Source organism: Alternaria atra (assembly GCF_907166805.1).
Source record: "Alternaria atra isolate CS162 genome assembly, contig: 29, whole genome shotgun sequence".
Classification (NCBI taxonomy): domain Eukaryota; kingdom Fungi; phylum Ascomycota; class Dothideomycetes; order Pleosporales; family Pleosporaceae; genus Alternaria; species Alternaria atra.
In genome coordinates, this window is record NW_025091327.1 from 1,275,058 (window position 1) to 1,290,146 (window position 15,089).

At 51.6% G+C, this 15,089-nt stretch overlaps 7 protein-coding genes across 7 annotated transcripts; 2 read left to right on the forward strand and 5 right to left on the reverse strand.

Moving 5' to 3' along the window:
* Position 1: 1 nt before the first annotated feature.
* Positions 2-712, reverse strand: ALTATR162_LOCUS8722 (uncharacterized protein; the record flags this gene model as incomplete). Its single annotated transcript, XM_043316355.1, has 1 exon — positions 2-712. The coding sequence occupies one exon, from the start codon at positions 710-712 to the stop codon at positions 2-4; it is 711 nt and encodes a 236-aa protein (XP_043172290.1).
* Positions 713-1,267: 555 nt separating this feature from the next.
* On the forward strand, positions 1,268-2,164 carry ALTATR162_LOCUS8723 (uncharacterized protein; the record flags this gene model as incomplete). The annotated part of the gene is made up of 1 exon (XM_043316356.1): positions 1,268-2,164. The coding sequence occupies one exon, from the start codon at positions 1,268-1,270 to the stop codon at positions 2,162-2,164; it is 897 nt and encodes a 298-aa protein (XP_043172291.1).
* Positions 2,165-2,530: 366 nt separating this feature from the next.
* On the reverse strand, positions 2,531-6,319 carry ALTATR162_LOCUS8724 (uncharacterized protein; the record flags this gene model as incomplete). The annotated part of the gene is made up of 6 exons (XM_043316357.1): positions 2,531-3,980; positions 4,035-5,172; positions 5,226-5,505; positions 5,689-6,041; positions 6,097-6,206; positions 6,255-6,319. 6 exons carry the CDS (start codon positions 6,317-6,319, stop codon positions 2,531-2,533), a joined length of 3,396 nt encoding a protein of 1,131 aa, XP_043172292.1.
* Positions 6,320-6,871: 552 nt separating this feature from the next.
* On the forward strand, positions 6,872-8,098 carry ALTATR162_LOCUS8725 (uncharacterized protein; the record flags this gene model as incomplete). Its single annotated transcript, XM_043316358.1, has 2 exons — positions 6,872-6,998; positions 7,044-8,098. The coding sequence occupies 2 exons, from the start codon at positions 6,872-6,874 to the stop codon at positions 8,096-8,098; spliced, it is 1,182 nt and encodes a 393-aa protein (XP_043172293.1).
* A 39-nt stretch (positions 8,099-8,137) lies between these two features.
* ALTATR162_LOCUS8726 (uncharacterized protein) lies at positions 8,138-8,432 on the reverse strand (the record flags this gene model as incomplete). The annotated part of the gene is made up of 2 exons (XM_043316359.1): positions 8,138-8,306; positions 8,356-8,432. 2 exons carry the CDS (start codon positions 8,430-8,432, stop codon positions 8,138-8,140), a joined length of 246 nt encoding a protein of 81 aa, XP_043172294.1.
* A 1,808-nt stretch (positions 8,433-10,240) lies between these two features.
* ALTATR162_LOCUS8727 (uncharacterized protein) lies at positions 10,241-11,448 on the reverse strand (the record flags this gene model as incomplete). Its single annotated transcript, XM_043316360.1, has 3 exons — positions 10,241-10,375; positions 10,430-10,803; positions 10,887-11,448. The coding sequence occupies 3 exons, from the start codon at positions 11,446-11,448 to the stop codon at positions 10,241-10,243; spliced, it is 1,071 nt and encodes a 356-aa protein (XP_043172295.1).
* Positions 11,449-12,186: 738 nt separating this feature from the next.
* On the reverse strand, positions 12,187-14,015 carry ALTATR162_LOCUS8728 (uncharacterized protein; the record flags this gene model as incomplete). The annotated part of the gene is made up of 3 exons (XM_043316361.1): positions 12,187-13,303; positions 13,356-13,746; positions 13,964-14,015. The coding sequence occupies 3 exons, from the start codon at positions 14,013-14,015 to the stop codon at positions 12,187-12,189; spliced, it is 1,560 nt and encodes a 519-aa protein (XP_043172296.1).
* Between the last annotated feature and the right edge of the window lie 1,074 nt (positions 14,016-15,089).

A 15,089-nucleotide genomic window follows, 5' to 3' on the forward strand; every position in this document is an offset into this window, starting at 1 on the left:
CCTACCCAAAAGCAATGACCTTCCTCCTCTCCTCCGCATCTTCCCGTGCGGTAACATAGTCATCCTCATTGATATCGCTAGCCTCCTCCCATAGCTTCTCCAACTCCTCATACCCATCTCCCGGCACCGCCCAAATACTCTCCCTCAACCTCTTATGTCTCTCCCTATCCTCCTCGATCCTCTGTTCAATCTGCCGTTTATCCATCCTCTGCCCTCCAATCCGGGTTGGTAATGCCGCAGAACCGTCTTTGGAATCGGAGGAACCTGTCGCCATGAACGGATGCGCGACCTCTCTTGATTTCAGAACAGCCTCCAGTTCTTGAACAGTTTCCTTCATGAGGATGGAGAGGTTCTCGAGGGTTTTTAGGACTTTGCGCACGACGCGGATATTTGCTCCTTCTTCGCCTACTACGCATTCTACGACTGCTAAGATATCTCTTTGCAACATGCGGACGTAGCCCATTGCGCTAGAGTCTCCCGAGTTGTTTTCTTTGACGGCGTATTCGCAGAGACATTCGATGAAGAACATAATGTTTGCGCGTGTGTTCATGTTGGTGCGTTCGAGCTGTTCGAGGATGCAAGAATGAAGGTCTTCATCTAGTTCACGGTTCTTGAGCGCGTAGAAAGCGGCTTTTTGGAGGGAGGTATGGGATGCGCTGAGATGGGAGAGGAGCGTCGTGAAGCGTTGGCGAACTTCAAAAGGATCGGCCATGACGAAGGGTTGCGAAGGTGTTCGGCTACTCTGGGCCTGGGTGGTGGTCTTCTCGGTATAGTGATCGGGGTAGTGTGGAGCAATATGTCTTAATATGTGATGGTCTGCGTGGAGGCGGAGAGCTTGGAGAGCTGCGCGCGCATATCGTCGGCCATGGTCATAGCTCAGGATTTCTTTAAGTGGACGTGGGGAAGGCCGCCGATCTCGCGCTCAGTAACTCAGCAGTCATCTTCCTTCGCATTTGTCCAACACCACTCAGAAAGATACCCAAGATGGCAAACACACAGGAATCCAAACCTCTCACATTGACCGTTCTCGGTTCAGGTATGTCGATATCTCTTTTGTACTTAGTTCCAATGCCCCCCATCCTCACCATGGGAGTAGCTAGGCCCTGCGATTGGGTTTTTGGACAGTCTGTAGTGCACTTGAAAGGATTCAGAGATTCTCATATCGTTGGGATGCCCTCACCTTATGTCAATAAACCTAGAAGCCCTCCAACATTCTCGTACTTTCCAACACAGTCACCCCAACCCTACTAACACACCCCCAGGAACAATGGGCATAGCAATAATGGGCGGCGTAATGTCCTCGCTCGCCTCCGCCAAAACAAAGGCCTCCCTCGACCCCTCTTCCGCCCCCAAAGACGTCCCCAACCTCTCCAACTTCATCGCTTGCGACCAATGGGCGCCTGCCGAACAGAACGTCCGCAAAGCCCTCGGACACTACAACTTCCCCCTCCAGACCCTCACAAACCAGAACCTCAAGGGTATCCAAGAAGCGGATATCGTGCTGCTGAGTTGCAAACCACATGGCTTCAAGACGATATTGGGTGAGGAGGGTGTGAGGGAGGCGCTCAAGGGAAAGGTGCTTGTTAGCATTCTGGCGGGTGTGACGAGAGAGCAGATTGAGGCTTTCCTGTACCCTGATGGACCAGAGAAGACAGAGAACGCTTGCCGTGTGGTGAGGGTCATGCCCAACACGGCGTCCTTCGTTGGGGAGTCCATGTCTGTGATTCAGACTTCGGACCCGCCGCTCAGTGAGGCCCAGTACAAGCTTGTTGAGTTCGTCTTCAGCTCTATTGGTCGCGTTACGAACCTTCCCCCAGCCAACATGGATGCGGCGACTGCGCTGTGTGGTTCGGGCCCGGCGTTCTTTGCGCTGATACTGGAGGCCGCCGCGGACGGTGCGGTTGCCATGGGTCTACCGAGGGCGGAGGCACAGATGATGGCTGCGCAGACCATGAGGGGAACCACTGGACTCGTGCTGAACGGCGAGCACCCAGCTGTGCTGAAGGACAAGGTCTCGACACCTGGCGGTTGCACTATCGGCGGTCTCATGTCGCTCGAGGAAGATGGCGTGAGGGGTGCCGTCGCAAAGGCAATCAGGGAAGCTACCGTTGTAGCCTCGAGACTGGGAGGCGAGCAGAAGGAGTTTGTGAACCACAGGCGGTAGATATATCGAGGTCAAATAATGTCTCGATAGCCTCGTCTCGGACTAAATGTACAAACATAAATGATACCACGAACAAAATCACCAACCTCATCACGCCGCGTCATTCGATGAAAGTCAAGAATGTATTTTATGAGCACCTAAGCCTAAGCTAAGTGCAAAGCATGCAGCATACACGCTCGTCCATCTATCCTGACTCATACATCAGAGGGTATAATACAAAGAAGTAGAGAAGCACATAAGATCTCCTCCAGCAATCCCCCAGGTTCTCCACATTACCACTTCGAGTCGTTCGTAGCCCAATCGTCCCTCATCAAAGCACAAATGGATCCTCTTAATGCACATGCACGCAAGGTCAAAAGAGCCACCCTACCGGCGCTCGCGCTCGCGCTCCATCATTTCGCGCTCGACATCTCCTTCGGTCCTCACACCACCACGACGAGCCTTCGCATTCTTGCGCAGACCAGCTGTGAAGAGGTTGGCAATGTTATCGTCACCTGTTGCTCCAGACTTCCTACGCTTGTCGCGATGGGATGCGGGACCTGTAGGAGGTTTCACATCGGCTTTGGGACCCTTTGGTACAGAGGCCTCGTCATCGAAATCGTCTCTGCTGCGCTTACTAGACAGCGCGGGGCGAGATGTCGGGGAGATGCGCGAGTGGAGAGACTTGCTAGAGCCGGAAGGCTTTTCAACGCGTTCACGACTATCCCGCTCCCGGGCGTTGCGCTCTCGTTCAGCGGCATAGTGGTCTTGGGATGTTTCCTTCTCTTTTGATGAAGAGCCAGTTGGGGTACTCGTCGCCGAGCTGACACTGCTCTTGCGACGGTGATCCCTCGCATCTCCACTACGTTCTTTATTACGATCAGCAGCCGGACCCTTGGGTGGCTGAAAGCCTCGCGGGCCGGTTGGAGGTTGAGCCGGTGGAGGCATGACGGTGTTCTTCGAGCGACCCTTGATGCTGAAGCCATTTGCTGAGGGTCCTGTCGGCGCATTCAAAGGTGGGGATACTGCGCGTTTCTTCATCATTTGACCAACAACATCTTCCTCCTTCTCCGATTGGGATGGCTTGTCTTTGCGCTCACGGTCATCGTAGTCTCGTCGCTCGCGGTCTCGGTCTTTGCGGCTACGACGTGAAGAGCGGTACTTGTCGTCATCGTAGTCGCGCTCTTCATCTTCAGCTTCGCGATCGCGGCGCCGCCTACGGTCCTTGTCTTTGTCGCGAGAGCGATCCTTCTCACGATCATAGTCATAGTCGCGATCTCGCTCTTTACGATCCTTGCGGTCTCGCTCACGCTCCTTGTCGCGTGATCGGTCGCGCCCACTCCTATGTTTACGACGTGAGCTGCCATCAGAATCTTTTTCACCATTGACGTACGCCTCCTCATCCTCGTATTTGTCTTCCTCACGAGGTGACCGGGAGCGGTGGCGACGACGGTGTTCCTTGCTTCGGTCGCGGTGTGATCGCGATGAACGGTGCTTGTCTTTGTCGCGGCGGCTGCTGCGATACTTGGAATCTGCTGATGCAGTTCGTGTACGGTCACCCCGACTACCCTTCTCATCGCGGTATCGATCATCATATTCCTGTTCACGATCGTCATAGCGTGACGACCGGTGGTGCTTGCGGTCTTTGCGGTCTTCATAGTCATCGTCTACTGGCGTGGCGGATCTACCGCGGTCATCGCGGCGAGATTGACGGTCCGCAGAACGTGATCGCGGACGCTGCGCATCCCTATCATCATCCCTTACTCGTGATCTTGACCGAGAGCGCGTTGGTGAGCGTTCCTTAACGCGCATGCTCTCATCACGTAGAGGAGACCGCCTGTGTCATAGTCAGTCATTGTCTGCTCGGCATGTTTCAAGCACATCTACTCACGATCGGACTCTTCGCTGAGGGCTGCCAGGTGCCGCATCTTGGGTAGATGATACGCTCTTGGGTGGTGGTGGCGGTGGTCCATATCGTCCGCTGTTCATACGACTCGAAAAGCCAGTGTTGGGTCGACCTTCTCTCATCGCACGTGGTCCAGTTGGCGCGCCTACAACGCCAACACCAATAGGTTCCGTTGGCTGGCCTGTCAGAACCGTTGCAGCGCCATACGCACCGTTATTGAAGCCGCCACGAGAACCATAGTTGCCATTGTATCCCATGTTCATGTTCATGCTGGGATTGAAGGGTGCATTCATGTGCTGATCCGGGAACTGATTCATCATTCCTTGGGTGTATGGCATGCCATGGCCCATCATGGATTGGTCGTACTCCTGCATGTCTGGATCGCCAGAGTCTACGGTCTGTATAGGCTTCAGACCATCATCTTGCGCCTCATCCTGTACACCATCGCCTGCTTGGTTAGTATCATCGCCAGCAGCTTCGCTCACGGCGCCAGCGCCGACGCTGTTTGCAGAAGTCTGCTGTTCAACCGATACTAGACCACCGTCCACGGTCTCTTTACCTTCCTCAGTTGGCTCTGCGGACGCTTTCGGCTGCTCACCCTCAGTCTTGACCTCAGGGGCAGCATTAGCGAGACCATCAGGCGACTGGCCGTCACGCTGCGTAGGACGAATCGCGTCAGTTTTCGATTTCCAAGTTATGCCGATTCCCTTGTACGGGTTCGGTGAGTTTTGTTGATGGGTTGAACGTACGTTTTGCAAAGGACCGCCGTGGCTGCCCGCACGACCTGGCGCTGTCTGGAAACCAGGACCAAAGCCACCTTGGCTGCCATTCCTGTTGTTTCGCTGAGGATGTGCTCCTCCTTGATTGGCATGGAAACGATTCTGGTTCTGGTTTGGGAAATTATTCTTGGGGAATTGGTTCATCATCTCGGGATATGCTCCAGATTGATTATAGCCACCCATCTGATTGGGCCCGCTGAAGTTTCCATAACCACCGCCCATGCCATTCCACCCATTGCCATAGCCGCCACCATATTGCATCATGTTCATGGCAGACATGTCGTTCATGCCCATGCTCATGTTCCCTCCAAAGTTGCCGTACATGCCGTTCATACTGTTGAAGTCTAGATAGACGTTAGTCGCTTGCAGAACAGATGAGGTTGACGCAAAGACATACCCATAGGATTCATGCCGTTCCAGCCACCGTTGGCCATCATGTTGGGCATGCCGTTCCAGGCCATACCATTGTTGAAGCCACCCTGGTTGGGAAAGCCAAACCCCATTTGACCTTGCATACCGTTCAGCGCCGGGTTGTTGCCCATCATGCCATCTGCTCCATTCGTATTTTTTTGCTCGTCGGACACTCCGTCTGCAGCAGCAGGTTCGGTGCTTTTGGTCGCGTTCTGGGAGGCGGTGCTACCGCGTCGCTCAGTCTTGTTCTCAAGAGAGGGGTTGTCCTAGTCTGGTCAGTCAAAGCGAAAGGTGAAGTGGAAAGCATCATGTCATTGGCACGTGTGGCAACCATGTTTTGCAATTCTTTGAAACCCGATGGTCTCTCTTTTGCTTGTTTTCTTCTTCTTTTCATTGTACAGTAACAACAGACCCAAGTGAGAGCGAAAAGAAAGACATTGAAAACCTACCTCATTCGGTTGGGCCGAGGCAGAGCCAGCGCGCTGTCCAGCCTCTTCCGCGTTCTCCGCAGAACCGGCAGCTTGTTCAGCAGCGTTGTCCTCTGCCTTTGGTGTATCCTCAACGCTGTCTACGGGCTTTTCTGCACCATCGCCAACCGGCTGTACCTCAGACGCAGCTGGTGTAACCTCCACGGGCGGGGTAGCTGCCTGTGCCGCGGCTTTGGCCTCTTCCTTCTTCTTCTGCTTTTGTAGCCACACTCGCATCGTATTGCGGAGAGATTTATTCACTGTGCACGATTCGGCTTCGAGTGGTGAGTGGTCGCATGATGGACACGTCGTCGGGAACTGGAGGTTTCCTTGACCTGGGCCATGTTAGCACCTGTGACATCCTCCGATCGTAGAGATTGTTATACGCACATGATGAGCAGATTGACTTGGCGCAACAGATTAGTTTGTATGAGTCGAATGCAAGCTGGTTGCAAAGGGCGCAAAAGAAGTTCTTTGGAAAGACGGTTGTCGGGAGCGAACTACATGTATTAGTATTAATCATACTAGTCCGGAGAGAGCATACGTACAGCGCGAGCTCTTTCAGCTCGTCGGCGAGCGGTGCCGCCTTGGGGTCCGTTGCGGGGTTGGCCATAGGTGAGGTTCTACGGGTTCGCGACTTCGGATAAGGCTGCCGTGTAAGAAGAAGGATCGACGTCTGCGCTGGACTTCACTCCATTAAAAGAGTATAGAGAAATGAGAGAAAGGAAGTGACGGGGTCGATTTAGTCTTTCGATGCAGGCGCAGGCAAGCAGGCGACGTTGATTGCAGGCGCGGCAGTCGTGTTTGCGGAGTGACAGCTAAGTGAGTCGCGGAAGTTTTCTGGAAGTCGCGACCGACCGACCGACTGGTCTGTGCGCTGCGCCGCTAATATCTGTCACGTGCGTGCTACCTCTTGTTCGAGCATGGCAATGGGCAGATTCTACCCTTCACTAAACACTATAGATTAGTGTGAAGCGGCGTTCGAAACTTTCGCATGCTCTCTGGTCTAGGCTATAGCAGTGAGGCTCCGGTACCGTTGGTTGTGGCGCTAGACAATCGTGGCTTAGCTGGACCCTTGTCAGCGTCATCGCCATTGGCGTTTCTGGACGATGTCGCTGGTTGTGCCATTAACTAACACACTTCACCCATACGCTATCTCGTGAAGATGATACTGAGCCAGATCTCATACCTGGACTGTGTAGCTTTCCTCATCTTCCTTGCACCTCAATTGCTGATTCAGATTGGCATCGTACCACTTTTGACATGGCTGATTCCAGCTCTACCATCCCTCGGTAAGTTGCAATGCTCTCTACGCGTGGGTATACTGATGCTCATAGCTCCAAAAGCCATTGCCATACCATATCAGTTCATCCATGAACGCTTCTTCATGCCACATGAACACCGCGCGCCCTTTGTTAAAAAAGCAACGCCATTCCAAGATTTGGTTATCCGCTTTGTTCGCTATGCGTTTGCCAACATGCCCGCCTTTCTAGGCCGGGTGTTCTTTTCCAAGGCCGTCTCACTCCCATTCTTGAGGTTTCGCATGTTGAGACACGGCATTGTCACAAGTCCGATTCGATGGACTGAGATCAAAAGATCCAACTTCAGGGGTGTCTGGATTGTGCACAATCAGCAAGAGCAGCCAGATGTGATTGTATATTATTGTCACGGTGGTGGCTTTTCTATGGGAAGTAGCTTCTTCTATATGGAGTTCCTACTTGCATGGGTCGCTCTACTAAAGTCCGCTGGGTATCGCAATCCTGCTCTGTTCGCTCTGGAATACACATTGGTGCCAGATGCCACATATCCCACTCAACTCCATGAGACTGTCGCAGGTTACGAATACGTTCTATCATTAGCCCAGTCTTCAACTCGCGTAGTTGTGGGCGGAGACTCTGCAGGCGCCACCCTCATCCTGACTTTCTTGCTATATCTGTCCGATCATACCGAACTACGTCATCAGAAACCTGGTCTTGCTATCATGATCAGCCCTTGGGTGACGATAGTATCGCGCGAAAATCGCAACACAGGTTCCGACTACCTCAACAGTTCATCACTAGAGCTGTACGGTCGCCAATATATCGGTAACAAAATTTCACCAGAAGACCCAATGGTTTCGCCTGGAAAGTGTGATGATTTGCAGAAGTGGACGGAGGCTAGTCCCGAACAGGGGTGGTACTTCCTGTATGGAAGCGAAGAGGTTCTTGGGCCCGAAACAAGGAACTTGATCAGTCTACTCGGAAAGACTGGGAAGGAAGTTGATAGCTGGGAAGAGCCAGGTGGCATTCACGCATGGCCCGTCGCGAGCTTATATCTTGGGGAGACGAGAGAGACGAGATTGAGTGGCCTGAAGAGTATTGTTGGAGCTATCAAGGATAGGATACATCGATAACCGAGGAACGGATATATAAGATTCGGCCTTTCCGAGCCTTCATCTTTGGTAGCATTGCGGTGGCAATTCAAAACCAAGCTCGATCGCCGCACGCTGGAGTCTTTCAATCCTCTTTCTCTCCTCAATCTCCCACAGATAACCTGCTAAGGGCATGTTGGTGTTCTGTTTTCTTAAAGCAGCTTCGGAGAGTGGGGTCGTCTTCATGAAGCTTTTGAAGTGATTAGACAACATAGAAGGGTAGGGGAGGGATATCGAACATCGTAGTCGACGAACCCATCTGATGAGCATCATTCGATGCGTTCGTTTTCTTGTTGGCTGCGTTCTGGCTATTCATGTCTGGAGGGCCTTGCAACCTCGCTTTGGGCGATGCGTTAGAGGAATGACTTTAAGATTGACTAGATGGGGCTGGTTTCGAGTTGTGGAAGCCGAATGTTTAGATGCGGACTTCAGCGGGCATGTCACCGCATCTTATACTTGTCCATCTCACGCATACTACTCATGGCGCTGCCTTCGAACTCATCCTTTCGCATCTGTTTCGACTTGGGCGTCTCCAATCACAGTGTTCAAGTTTGCCGCCCAACAAAGCTAGCTTCCTACCCCGCCAGGCCTAGCCTCTTTGATCGTTCTCTCATAGGGTAAGGCGCCCGTTGAACCCAGCTATCAACCCTGTCGCTGCATTATAACCCTGCCATCTCCATCAACATGCAGCCTGCTTCCGGTGGCGACCACTAGTGTTGCGTGAAATGCATGCACGCCAGCTGACACGGTGTACCGAGCAACCCCCGTGGACGAAAGATGCCCCTCTCTGCTGATCTTCGCAAGTGTTCGCCGCTTATGTACGCGCTTCAATGGTTGCTTTGCTGCATTCACATGCGAAATCTTACCTCAAGCCGATTATGAAACTTTGGCTACTTTTGCAGCTTACGATACTGTGTATCGCGCCTTGCCATGTTTGGTGTACGTACCATGGCGTCATGCTCTTTATATGTAGAAATGAAGTTGGTGCCTATGATCGCTATCCTGCGGCTTTAATTCATATGCTCTTCAGCTAATCAAGCATCATCGCAAAATAGCAGTTGTTGATAGCAACTGCCGCCCAAAATATTAGGGGCGTGCAGTAACGAAGTGTTGAATTATCAGTAGCTTAGTTCATCTTAACCAGAGGGAAAGCTATTATGTTCTGCGACAGCCTTTGGGCCTCATTGGTGCATCTCGTGCCTGCTATGTGGTCAGAATCAGCATGACTGGTGAACATCACGGCGAATGCGCCTAGCTCTAGGTCTAGTTTATTTCTTGAATCTCTCCTCTGCCACTCTCACTCACGATACAAGATTCGTCCTTCAATTGTACCTTTGATGCTTTCATCTAATTCGAACGGCTGGGAAGTGTCTGTAGCCTCAGAGAGTCAATAGAGGAGCGCTGGCTTATATTGAGTCTATTGATTGCCATGCTACTCGTAGATCAGGGTGCAGATATCCATCCTATCAGGCACCGGGATTTCGACCGGGACCACTCGCGGTGGGGACTATATACGCACTGCAATTGGGCACTAGAAAAACGTAGTTTCAAAGGTGGTCACTAGCATTGGGATGGAGTGGTCTTGACTCCGATGTTGAGCTTTTTTTTCAGAAGACGAGCAGCCCCGAAAGCAAGTTGTCAGACTACGTGGTGCGACTCGATCGGGCGTCGATAAAAGAACATTGAAGCTACCCGCTATTGACGAATTCGGTTTCGGCACTACCGACGGACCATCTGTAACAGGCATAATCTCGCAGTACCGGAAGATTAGCCGTTCATGGAAAACCCCTATCATTTACAGCATTTTGAAACCCGCAATCTACGAGGAATGGTAGGGATCCATCGATAGCATGATTGCCATAGCGACCTTGAAGACATCGCTTCGAGTCTGACCTTCTGCACTTTTCCCACGAGTCTCCAATTACAGGCAAAGCCTATAGATGCTGGAGTTCGGAGGCATATTCTCGACCAGTCCAGGGGCTCAAAGAGGAGACAGTTTTCGAAGAAGTACGAAGTAGACTACGCGTTACTCAGGTAATGCGGAATTCGACATACACTCGCCGAAGGCCTTGAGTGGAAACACCAGTTCTTAATCTGGTAAAAATTACGATATAATATGCTGATCTACGCAGCGATCTTGATCACAGCCCGTCCAGCAAGCTTCCCTGCATTCATATCCGCACAGAACCGATCAATATCCTCCAATCCACCATGCGTCAAAATTGGATGTACCAAGCCTCGCGAAGTAAAATCAAGCGCCTATATTTCAGGTTAGCAAATTCCTTCAAGCATATCCCTCAACAGTGTACTCACCTCCTCAACATCTTTCAACGTCCCCACCACACTACCCACAACATTCAGCTTCTTCATACACATCATAATCGGACTAGCACCCGCGATGATCGTATTGTCCTTTGGCAAACCCACACACACCATTGTGCCATTTGGTCGTAGCAGATGTGGCGCTTGTTCGTATCCAGCTTTTGTGGCGGAAAAGACGATGACACCGTGAGCGCCGTAGGTGGTGATCTTCATGATTTCGGATGCGATATCAGAGCATGTGGTGTAGTCGATAAACTTCTCGGCGCCGAGAGAGAGGCACAGTTCGCGTTTTGCGTCACCGCCGTCAATGGCGATGACGCGCATTCCCATGTGTTTGGCGTATTGGACGCCGAAGTGGCCGAGGCCTGAAGGTGTTAGTCTCTTTCTCCAACTCGAATGCGATTCTATCTACTTCGTCAAGTTACACACGTAGCATGGATGTACTTACCACCTCCAGCTCCAGGAATGACGAGCCACTGCCCAGGAAGCACCTTGCTCCTTTTGCAGGCCACATACGCCGTAACACCACCACACATGATCGGGCCTGCTTCTTCATCTTTAACGCCATCTGGTAACCTGGTCGCATACCTCGCATCTGTCAAGGCGTACTCCTGGAATGTTCCCGCAATGGTAAAACCACTGTTCAACTGCTTCGGGCAGTGACATTCATCTTGGCCATTAGTGCAGAACTCGCACTTCCGGCATACAGAAGCGATCCACTTGATGCCCGCACGGTTACCGATCTGCCAGAGATCTTGCACGTTTGAGCCGACGGCTACGACAGTACCGGCGCCTTCGTGGCCTGCGATACCGTTTGTGCATTCGGCCATCTTGAAATCCCATTCATCGTGAAGTAGGGATTTGTCCGAAGCGCAGAGGCCGGAGTAGTTGATCTTGATAAGGATTTGATCTGGCGCTGGTTCTGGGACAGGGATCTCTTTGATTGTAATGGTGGAATTATCGCCGGTGCCTTGCTTGATAGCGGCCTTTTGTGTCTTGGGTAGCTGCATCATGTGGCCTTTGCGATGATAATCCGGCGCGGAGAACGTGACTTAGATGACAAGGAGTTTTACTAGATACTTCCCAAGAACTTGATGAAGGGATGTAGCTGAAGGCATGGCAATACTTATGCGACAACTAGGACCCGACATTCACAACCCTATGTGCGGGGTTCGGATTTCAATAGTCCCTATTCTTGGCCTTCATACGGATAGTCTAGTACAACTGATCCGAGTTACGAGTGCATAAGCGCTTCCGTTTTGATACATGACGATCCATCTGATACGATTAAGATATCGCTTTTAGCTTACCGTACGTTGTGATCAAGCCCTCGTGATCACACGGCATCGCAGTTCGGGAGAGCAGATCGGATAAAGCACGTCCGTTTTGACACCTGCGGAGACAATCCGCAGTATGTAGGAACCGAGGTTGAGGGGCATACGATACAGTGGAGTCGCGGGGAGAGTAAGGTTTAGCGTCCAAGGCGGGGTACAAGCGAGAGGCTAATCAAACATGATTGGACCGATGTTGGGAAGTTGTTGGAGATATTCAATATTCTTTGGTTGTTATCGCTGCGCTCATACTGCAGTGTCTGGTATTTACGAGGGGTTGAACCTCAGCTCTTTCGCCTCAGAGCGTATCATAATCATACAGCCTTCTTTCAAGCATATGCCGAAAACTGTACGCCGACCAATGCAGTCCTCTCCTGGATCCAGAACGCCATGCTAAATGTCATATTTTTGCCCATCTTACCATGCAGTTATATCGTCGACTTCAGCCTCACCGAACGTACTAGTCTTAGTAGCGGTCATACCAGGATCGCTCTTGACCGTTTCTACATTTGGCGTTCTGTTCATAATTTCTGGGAGCTCGGTATTCAGGAAGCCCAGTAAATGTTTGTTCACCTGCTCAAATTCTAGAAGAAAAGCGTCATGGCCATCTGGTGAGTCGATGGTCTTGAGCGTGGCTTTGGGGATATAAGCGGCCAGCTCTTTCTGTTCGGCGAATGTAAAGAGACCATCCGACTGTATGCCCAGTACAAGCGTGGGCTGTTCGATCAAAGAGAGTGCATGATGAAGGGCCGATACTGGGTCTAGCGTCTCGGGTGTCTCGCCTTCGGGGTAACGGTAGCGAGATACATCATGTGTATCGAGCTTTCTTGTGATGGCAATATAGCAATTGGCATCGAAGCGCTTGATGAACTTGTCAGCCTGGTAACGGAGGTACGACTGTGCCGAAAAGTAGTGAGGCGCTAGAGGCTTCGAAGAGCGAGGGAATTGGCTGTTGCTACTTGTCGAATCCGACCTTTGGAGGTTTGGCGTGGCAGGGTCAGAGGCATCATGAAATTCGAGATCAGCATGTGCCGCTGCAGAACCAGGTATAGCTGTACTACTGTTTGTCCGCGACATGAGACGTGGTGAGCCAGCATTCTTGTGACCGTGGTTGTGTATCGCCCAATGTTCGTGGGAGGGGTTTGATGGGGTTGTCGGTCGCGGTACGGTGTTGATGCTCTGCTTCTTGGACAGATCAGGTGTATTGCGCCCAAATCGCGATTCGAACGAGTCGCGGCTCCGGTAGGTCAATAGAGCAGACATACGCGCTGCGCCAAGCCCGGTTGATGGAGGATCTTCGTATGGGTAGTAGCCGTCGTCGTATTTCGGATCGCTGTAGATGCTCTGCCGTTGCGCTTCACCCCAGCTTATGCCCCATGCGCTGTAGCGAGCCGATGTGGCTATCGGGATGATGGTTCTGACGTAGTCTTTTCCGAAGTATGCAAACTCGAGGACAAGCATACCGCCCATGGATCCTCCAATGACTGCAGCGATCTGCTTCACACCGAGATCATCCAAGATGAGCTTGAAGACACTACGCCTGTTAGCGTGGTTCAAGGAAAGGGTTTGGAGTTTGTTTGACTCACTTGACATCGTCTCTCACAGTTGTCAGCGGGAACTCGGGACCGTACGGGCCTTGCGACACGTCGCCATCCTTTGCCGTGACGGGGCTTGCACTGCCGTATGGACTGCCAAGACTGTTCATACATACCACGAAGAAACGCGATATGTCGAAAGCCTTCCCAGGCCCCCCTAATAACGGACCCCACCAATCACCAACATCAGCACTTCCCGTGAGTGCGTGACATATGACCATCGCATTGTCTCCGCTGGGTGCGAGGGTACCGTATGTCTTGTATGCAACGCTGACATTCTGTAACACGACGCCGGATTCGAGCGTGACTTGCGGTATGACAGCGAAGATTTGATCGGGGATGAGGTTGGCGAACGGGTTCTCAGGTTGCGACGACACCGTCTCTACAGCATGTCAGTTTAGACGAGCAACACCAGAACGCGACAAAGAAAGCCGTCTTTGGAGTCGGCATGATCGCCCGAACCAAGTCATAACAATCAACAGTGTTTTTCTATGTTTTTGTGTGTGACGACACCATCGTACGGGAGACACTTCGATCGCACGGTGTCACGACTACCTTGAAATGTTTGCAACGGCAAAAAAAGTTCAAAGGGAACTTACTGTACTTCTTGGAGCCATTGGCGGTTTCAGTGCCTAGTCCTTGGGCGTCCATGATGGCAATTTCGAGTAAGTCTAAGTAAAGAAATGTAAAGCCTGCGTCGCAGGAAGTGGGGCGTCTTTATCACATCGCGGGGAGTCATCTCTCTGGTGTTGAGTGATGCTCGCGGGATGCCGCTAGACGAGGCTCGCCAAGACGATGACGTGCTTTCGGCAATTCGCTTAGGCCTCTCTACAGGACGGTTCCCTTGACGGACCGAACTTCAATCAACACTCTTTTATCGCGATTCCTCAAGAAGTAATTTTACCCTCTAAAACCCGATAATGTCGGCGGCCCTTCGGCTTATCGAAGCGCCGTGGAGTTGGTTTTGCCGTACCACAACGCGCCGGCGCAATCGCTGTCTATATCACGAACGATCATCCAGAAGCCTCCGCTAGATTGGCTTCTTGAGAGTTTGCTATTACCTCATACTTTGGCCTGCATTTTCGGCGCTGCTTGTGATGTCCAGGATCAAGATCCAAGCTCTTCTTGGACAGTTATTCGACGGTAGTTCTCTTCAACAGATTTCACTGACTTCTAAAGGCCGATCCCAGCACTGCAGACTTGCGCGCTATGCTCAGCGCTTAGTTCCAGGTTCTCGACGATTGAGTTACCATATTTTACCTGAAAACGTTAAGACTGTCAAACAAGCGGTGCGATTGTGATCAATCGTCCTACGCACCACAGCAACCAACTCTATGTGCCACACGTTGGATGCAAACCTACAGCCAACACTGAGCATATCACTTGAGGTGTGCGATGGCATCATGAAATAGCATATATCTACCCACAGCTCCCCATATAGCTCTCAAATCACGACATCTGTGAAGCGAACAACCTACGGTTTAAGATGGCACCACTTCTTCGCAGTCAAGACGAGAACCCGTTCTTGCTTTCAAATGACTTCATTCATGACCCACAATTGTTTCCTCCAGTTTCAAGATCGAGTCAAGATCGACAACATTGCTTAGCAGATGATCGTTTCGTCGTATCGAACGCTACTTCATGGTACGAGGAGCCTTCTTTATCAACAATCGATTCGAGATACCACGGGAATATTGATTCGATAAGCCATGAGATGGCGCACAA